The 8,613-nt window shown below is 46.8% G+C and overlaps 1 protein-coding gene across 7 annotated transcripts in view; it reads left to right on the top strand.

Annotated features, from left to right (window-relative positions):
- LOC101656411 (amyloid beta precursor protein) overlaps positions 1 to 7,646 on the top strand; it is a 324,648-nt gene extending 317,002 nt beyond the window's left edge. For all 7 annotated transcript variants that reach the window (XM_045284871.1, XM_045284872.1, XM_045284875.1 and 4 more), the window contains one exon: positions 6,679 to 7,646. In XM_045284871.1, the coding sequence (XP_045140806.1) occupies positions 6,679 to 6,780 (102 nt within the window). In that variant the 3' untranslated portion in view covers positions 6,781 to 7,646. The remainder of the gene's footprint in view (positions 1 to 6,678) is intronic.
- Positions 7,647 to 8,613: the final 967 nt, after the last annotated feature.

Genomic DNA, 8,613 nt, shown 5'->3' with positions numbered 1-8,613 from the left:
GGCCTGCCGGTGCAGCGGCCCCGGAGGCGGAGAGAAGACACCACACAGGATGATTCTCATTCATTTGTGGTTGTGCTGCTTGCTCCCCCCGGGCCAACCTGTGCACAACAGTGTCCAGCACTCAGCTAGGAGTTGCTGCAAGATTCCAACGGCTCCTTAGAATCACAAGCTTTGGAAAATTTCCAAAAGAAGTTGATCTCATGCATCTAACATACAATTTGGGTAGGGGGCGGGGTGGAGAACGACAACATTTTTCTAAATTGTCGGAGAAAGAGAATACATTTTGAGAGTGACTGGCTTTTTAGAACGAAAAGAGGGCCTCGATCAATCAGATTGATTTTCTGGTTTTCCCAGAAGCCCAGACAAGGTAGTGTTTATCCCAATGTCGCATGGTTAATTAGTGAGCCCAAGGTCCTAATATCAATCCCTCTGTTATAAACTGTTGCTTTTTCCTAGCGGAATTGTCAGGTGGTGCAATTGTCAGGTGGTGCCGAGTCGGTTCTGACTCATGGTGAGCTCATCTGTAAGAGAAGGGAGCCAGCGTGGCCTGGTCCAGCACTGTCCTCGCAGCCATGGCTTTGTTTGAGCCCGTTCTTGCAGCCAGGCTGTCAACCCACTCACCACACCACAGCCCAGCTCTTTCTAGTGAGTTCCATGTCTCCCGGAAATGAGCTCCAACCCAATCTTGATTATAGGCATGCAGGAACAATTCACGTCTATTTAATTTGTGGTGAGGCCAGCAACCTCATTTTGTGCAGCACTTAAAATCCCCACAAACAGATTGTTTACAGAAGTGGCCAATGAGCAACCGTGTGGGGGCTTATCTCCCCGGGTCGGTGCGGCTGCTCCAAAGCCAGGGAAGTGGCGATGTACCGAAGCAGGCTGCTTGTTGCGGTCGTCGTCAGGGTCCCAGGTGAAGAAGACCTGGGGGCTTCACAGCCGAGAATCTGAGCCCATCAAGTAAGCACGATCCACCACGCGTTGGGGTTGCGCTTTTCAAAAGATGATTTCTGAGCTCGCGGCTCTCATTTCTGTCATGTCTATTCAGTTGGATTTTTTTTTCAGTTCTACATTGGGGAAAATAAAACTGGTTTTATTTCAAATATTTGAATATTTCAAATACTTGAGTATTTGAAAAACACCTTTTAATTTCGTTTTAATATAATGGAATCTCATAATTGCCTTGCCCTGGCGAAGATGCCCACCAGGCAGCTTCCCACCTGCCTAGTTGCCCTCAGTCCCACTGCCTGCCTTCAGTGCCATAGACCAGAGCCTCCAGGTGCTGGATGGGACACGGCAGGCATTCCAGTGCAGGAGCGGGCTGTGCAGCCCACGTGTCAGGTAGTTCTTTTCTGAGAGGACAAGCTCCAGGTCCCCACTAGACCTCGTGCTACCGAATACAGTCATACCTCAGCTATTGCAGTATCTGAGACCATCACAAGAAAACTAATACCGCCCTGTCTTGTTTCCCAGTGTATATAAAAAGTACGATTACACTATGTTATAGTCTACTGTGTGTGCAATAAATCCTCCCCAACGCCACCCCCCCCCCCACAAAAAAATAGTAGTAATGCCCTGGTACATGTAGCAGTAGATATGAATCCTCTTTGGAAACACAGGCTATCTCTGAGTTAAAAACAACTGCAAAGACTTCTTTTCTGAGCAAAATTCCACTCACAAGTGACAGGGATTAGGAATGCGCCCTACGAGGGGCCACCCCCCCCACCAAAAAATACCTCGCTGCAACTGAGTTGATTCTGACTCATAGTGATCCTTAAAAAGTAGCCTAGCCTGGGAATGCTTATAGAAGTGGACAGCCTCATCTTTCTCCTAAGGAATGACTGGTGGGTTTGAATCATCCACCTTGCGGTGAGCAGCCTACCTCTAACTCAAGTGTACAACAGTTGAGTTAAAAGGTTTGGCATCCTGTGACAGTGACTAAAATGTGACACAAGGTTGGGAAGGCGACGCCAGCAGACTCGGTCGCTAGAGTTGCCACAAAACAGTGTCTGTGAAGTTCAATAAAACGATGTATGTCCATATATAAAACCTCCAAATAAGAGGCTCCAAACTCCCAATGCAACTCTCATTAAGTCGATTAACACTCGTGGTAGAACTGCCTCTGTGAATTGTAACTCCTTCCAGGAGTAGAAGGGCCCATGGTTCTCTTGCAGGTGGACGGTGGTGGCAGACTGCTCATCCTTCCAGTGAGTGGGCCAATCCTGTAACCACCGCACCCCTGGGGCTCCTGAAATTCGTATTATTTCTGAATATTTCCCCCGCTGAATCGGGCTTGCAGGTGGGTTTGAGAATTGCTGATACCCCAGACGAGCCCTCTTCTCGGAGTAATATGAGGAGCAGAAATCAGATGGATCATTTCCGTTGGGTCAACTCCCCCTCGTGAGAACCTGAAGTACAATAGGATGATCGCCAGCAGGTTCGGTCCACTGCTGGACCTACGGTGCTCCTCCAGTTCACTGATGGACTCACGCGTCCCCACTCGCCTCACCAACGTTGCTATTTCCGTCCAGCGAGGGAGCCTTTCTGATGACTTTGAGTTCATTGGCTGCCTTTCAGAAGCAGAAGCCCAGGCCATTCTCCCTAGCCCGCGTCTTAAACTGGAAGCTCCCAAAAGCCTGCCCACTACGGGTGACCCTGCTCAAAGTTGAAATAAATACTGGTGGCGTAACTTCCAGCAGCACGCAAGCCACCACAGTATGAAAGATCATATTTTTATTAACAGGGTAACCAGTTGGAAATTACCAGTTGCCACTTTTACATTTTCAGCACGAGGAACCAGTATTGATGGAGTGACTTACTTAGTAGCCAGAAGGCTAATGGCTCATGCAGTCCGCCAGGCTTTCCCAGGGCGGCGGCTATGCTTTGTTGGGCTGTTCCCTTGATTTGTTGTTTCCCCAAAGCGTTTCCCCTGTGAGGGACCTCCCTGGTAGCTGAGCATCACGCCCCAGCTCAGTGAGCCACCACGGCAGCATTCATCTGAATACGGCCCTGCCCTGCAGTGACTCCGGTTCTGGTGACTAAGAACAGATGGGATGTTTCTGGTGCACTGATCTTTGAAAATAAACATTGTCCCCTTTCCAGTCACCCAAAATTAGGAACAGGGTCCGTGGCACATGATGTACTGTTACGTGTACAAGAATTCCTTTCATGGGCCTGAGCGTTGTAATACCAGAAATGGACCCCGGCTCACAAAGTCCATTCCAGCTCATTGAACTGCCTCCCGGACTTTCCAAGGCTACACTTCACAGAAGCCGACTGTCACATGTCACACAGGTCGTTCCCCGACACTGAGTTTGAACCACTGACCTTCAGTTAGAAGCCAGGTGCTTAACCCCTGGGCTACCAGGACTCCACAGCACCAGAAAGACCCATCCCCAGAATCTCATTAGCGCCTAATTGGCCCACAACATTCTTCCTTCGTCAGTGTTGTTCTCTACCACTGAGTCAGCCCCCACGCCCAGAAACTCCACGCACAATGGGATGAAAAGACACTGCCTGGTCCTGCGCCCTCTCTTTGATCCGTGATGGGTCAGACTCTTGGGGTCCAGAGCATCTTCACGGCTGGTTTTCCAAAGCGGATGGGTAGGCCTTTCTTCCCAGTCCTTCTTCATCAGGAAGCGCCTCTGAAACTGGTTCTGCACCATAGCAACATGCAAGCCTCCACAGACAGGCAGAGGGAGGCGAGAATGTTACCACTGGACCCCATTGCCCCTGCTCTTCCTTTATGTAGGCCAGCCAGGTCAACCCCCCTGGGCAGGAATATGCATGTCCTTACTTCTGGTTTTGGAGGGACTGGGGATTAACAAAAAGATGCAATACAAACCCATTGGGGGCTAGTTTGTGAAGATAATCCCTTCCCCTTTAGATGGTGATCCCACTAAGGTCAAAGGGCCTCCCTAACCAGTTACCCCTCTGCAGGAATGGTGAGAGGGGCACTGCCCTCACAGGAGGCGAAGGGCCGCGAGGATTAGCAAGTACAGGAGGCCAAGAAAAGCCAGGAAATGAGATGACTCGAGTCCACCCCTGCCTCTGAGCCCAGCATTCCTTAGGTTTGCCTTTGGATTGGCGGAGGAGCTAAGCTATTCAGTTGCTGGGTGTCCTGCCCTTGATGAAAGTAAATGATTGTTGACGGCAGCGGGAAGGTTGATGTGCCTCCTGGATGAGATACAAGTCTAACAGTCTGATAATCAAGCAGCATTATGATTTTCCCCTATATTTAGAAACATGGCAGCTTGGAGCGCTATCTCCCAAGCAAGCTTGTGTATTTATTTATTTTTAACCCTGATGGTCTTTGAAATCTCACTGTAGAGGTGGTATAAAGCAAAAAGACAACCAAGTTCGAATAGCATACCACTGTAGACAGGCTGTTTCCAGCAAGCTGATTAGGAGAGAAAATTAAATCGCTTGCCATGGGCGCTAATGTTTAATGATGACATTTTAATGTACAAGTCTGTGGCTAATTGCACAATTACCAATTGTAGCAAGGTGACCTCATTTGTTGACAAGCGTGCAGCTCAAAAGGAAGGAGAGGATGCGGAAACCGTCTGTGAGTTAGTCCCTCGAGGGCAGGGACGTTCCACATCCACCTGAGCAGCATCCCCTGGCTGCTGGCTGCTCGTTAGAGGTTGGTGGTGGCACTGTTCTGAGAGGTAACCACCAGACCTGCCACTGGAATAGTCTGAAGATTTCCCAGAAAACACAGGCACCTCCAACAAGAGTAGGGCCAGTTCACAGTGGCATCAGGTGGGAAGTTAAGAAGGACATAAAAGGAAGGCAATGGTGACTAGCTCTAGACATACAGGAGCTCTGTACCTCAGCTTTGTACCTTAATCCCAGCCTTGGGATTAAGCAGCTGCTACCTGGTGATGGAATGGGTTACTCAGTAGGCCGCTCGTCCCAAGATCAGCAATTGGAACCTTCCAGACACTCTGTGGAGGAAAAGATGAGGCGCTCTGCTCCCTTAAAGAGGTACCGTCTCGGAAACCCGCAGGGGCAGTTCTACTCTGTCCTACAGGGTCACAGTGAGTCAGAATCACAGGCTGGCAGTGAGTTTGCAGGGCGTTTTGTTGTGTTTTGATCAAATCAGTATGTACCCATAGAGTGGAGGATGCTCCAAAGGGTTTTCAATCGATGGCTGAGTTCGGGAGAGTATAGCAGGAAGTCTTTGTTGAAAGGTGCCTCTGGGTGGACACAAACCTCCAGTCTTGCAGTTAGCAGCCAAGCATGTTTGCACCACCCAGGCCCTCTCTTCTCTTATAGGTAACCCAGCATGTTTAGTATGAGGAACTCTGTTTAAACCAATAGCTGGACACGCTATTAGAGTACCCTCCTGTGTTAGTCTGGGTAGACTAGAGAAACAAACTCATAGGCACTCATGTGTGAGTGTAAAAGAGAACTTTATATCAAAGAGCAGTTGTATATTGAGAAAACATCCCAGTCCAGATCAAGTCCTTAAGTCCTATATTAGCCCATATGTCCAGTACCAATTAATAAATTCTTCTTCAGACTCACGCAACACATGCAATGACACTGAATGCAGGAGGATACAGGCCAGTGGGTTGAAAGTCTCCTGGATCCAGTGACAGTGGAAGCGTCTCAGCATTGGCACGGGTCTCCACTTGACTCCTTGAGTCCAGGACTGTAGCATAGCTCCATGTATCTTGTCAGCAGGACAAGCTGTGTATCTGGTCTGTGTGTATCTGGCCTCCAGACAGCTATTTATCTCCGTTGCGCCTCCAAATGAGGTCATCAAGCTGCGACCTGATTGACAGGCTGAACTCCACCCCTTCCCTCTTAATAGTCTCGAGTTGACACCAGATTATGTAACTACCACACCTCCCAAGCCAAACTCACCGCCATGGAGTTAGTTCGGATTCACTGCAGCCCTATAGGACAGGGTCGGACTGCCCCTCTAGGCTTCCGAGAGTAGCAACCCAATGCACAACCACTACACTACCAGGGCCCCTCGTTATAATATCCTAGTGCCCAGGAAAAGGAAATCTGCCATCTAGAACAGCATGCCCCTGCTCTGGTTTTCTTTTCTTGAAATGCCAAATAAGTTGCCCCTGGTGCCACAGGCGCCATTCTTTGCATTAAAAGATTCTCAGAGCTCTCTTTAACATATAAAAGTCAGTGAAAGCAGGTTAAAATAAATATGAGCGAATGCTGATCAGTCCAAAAAATTGAGTGTTTTTCACCCCACACAGATTTCAGTGTCAGCCAGCCAGGGCCCTGTGCTGGGAATCTCTCTCCTGGAGACGATTGGATTTTGGTTCTAGCTTGCTACCACCCTTTCAAATAAAGCCATCCATCCATCACATAAAACAGTCTCCTATTGAGGCTTCTTGTCTTTTATTGAGTCAACAGGAAGGAAAAATATTTATCTCACTAGATGTACGTATCCAGTTATTGATGGGGTGGGAAAGCTAACTGGTGGAGTTTTGACAAATCCCAGGTAGCTCGGTTTAAGCGCCACCTGGTGGCTGCAGATGAGCTTGTGCAGCCGGCAGGCAAAGAAGCATTCCGGGCTGCTTCCAAGTGACAGAGGTGTTCTGCAGGCAGGGTACCGCGCTCGTCATGTTCTTACTGCAGGTACATGTGCAGCCTGAACAGACTGATTTCAAAAAGCACTCACTTCTTGTCTCCCTTGCGTTGCAGGTGGATGCTGCCGTGACCCCAGAGGAGCGCCACCTCTCCAAAATGCAGCAGAACGGCTATGAAAATCCAACTTACAAGTTCTTTGAGCAGATGCAGAACTAGCCCCACCACCACAGCAGCCTCTGAAGTTGGACAGCCAAACCACTGCTTCACTGCCCATCGGCATTCCTTCGTAGAGTAACGTGGAAACAAACGACCCTTCTGTTTTATTATTTACTCATGATCACCTTCTCACAGCCGTGCTGTAACCCAAGTAGATGCCTGAACTTGAATTAATATACAAATCAGTCCTGTATTCTCTCTCTTTACATTTTGATCTCCACGCTACATGATTAATGGGTTTTGTGTACTGTAAAGAATTTAGCTGTTCCAAACTAGTGCATGATTAGATCTCTACTGATTATTTATCACAAGTAGCCCCTTAGCCAGTTGTATATTATTCTTGTGGTTTGTGACCCAATTAAGTCCCAACTGAAATATGCTTTAAGGATCGATGGGGGGTGCTTCATGTGAACGTGCGAGCTTAGCTGCTTCTCTTGCTTGAGTATTCTGTTCCTGATCACTATGCATTTGAAAGTTAAGCCTTTTTAAGTATTCCAAATGCTTTCGAGACTTTTTCTTCCCCATGATTGCATTTTACTGTACAGAGTGCTGCTTCTGCTCTAATTGTGTTCTAAGAATTCGGAGGGTCTGCGTTTATGTCTTTGTGCCTGTTTTATGTGCACACCTTAGGCATTGAGAATGAAACTTTTTTTGTCCATGTATCTTTGATAAAGAAAAGAGTCCCTGTTCCTTGCAAGCACTTTTACTGGTGAGGGGATGGGGGAGGGATGCTCTGTTGGTCCCAAATTACCAAGATTTCTCCAAAAATGATTTTTTTCTTTTCCTGCAGGATGACTGTACAGAATCATTGCTTATGACATGATAGCTTTCTACACTGTATTACGTAAATAAATTAAATTAAATAACCCCGGGCAAGGCTTTTCTTTCAAAGATGACCAGACATTAAGTATTCAACATAAATGGTGGTGCGAGAACTAATGACCTGGGACCTAAACTACCTCACCCCCACCCGACCTAGCCCACAATAAAAAGTGCAGAGCACACAGATTTGGTCCGATAAAGGGGTAGATTCCATTTCCTAAAGCAAGTCCAAAATATTTCCTTTTTGATATTACAGAAGCTGCAGAGGAAAGGTGCAGGCAAGGGAATAAGGGAAGGCATGCTTAGGCAAACCCATCTTTAAGATTCCTCTTCAAGTTATATAAAATGGTGTTTTCATGTAAATAAATACAGTCTTGGAGGAGGCCCTTGTGCTGGTGTGAGTGATTCTGCTGGAGCACCTTTGGATCCTTTCTAAAGGTGATCTAAAGACTAGTGGGAATCTTTTGTCTGATGTTAGACAACGTACCCCTATTGTATCAGAGTAGAAAACTGGGTCCCACATGGAGATTCCAGTGCTAGTAAAATAACACGGTTAACAATAAGACAGACTCAAGCTAGTTAGCAATTTTTACTCAGTCCAAAATGTTATGATGCTATAGCTGGAGCATCACATTTGACCCAAATGCAAGAAGAAGAGAATACGTTTTAGGAAAATAAAAGGTGTGACCAACTAATAGAGATGCATCTGTAGAAGCATTTTCAACCTTGGCACTAATATTTTGTTCTCAATAACTCTTAGGTGCTTTCATGAGGAAATTCCAAAGCTGTGTGTATGTGTGTGTACATAAGTAAATAAATGTGTGTGTGTGTGTACATGTATATATAGTTCCAAAAAGTTCATGGGAAAGTTAAATTAAAATATAATGGAATTTTTTCATGAACTTTTTGAAGTTTTCATATGTAAAATAGAATTATATGGAAATACAGTAATGTTATCTTGATTCTCAAATTGAGGAACTAGAATGATTCTCCAGATAATTGGGAGATTAA

The sequence above is a fragment of the Echinops telfairi genome, unplaced genomic scaffold, assembly GCF_000313985.2.
Source record: "Echinops telfairi isolate 266 unplaced genomic scaffold, ASM31398v2 ScPeMD7_7469;HRSCAF=8507_0, whole genome shotgun sequence".
Lineage (NCBI taxonomy): Eukaryota > Metazoa > Chordata > Mammalia > Afrosoricida > Tenrecidae > Echinops > Echinops telfairi.
This window is presented reverse-complemented; position numbering and strand designations above follow the sequence as displayed.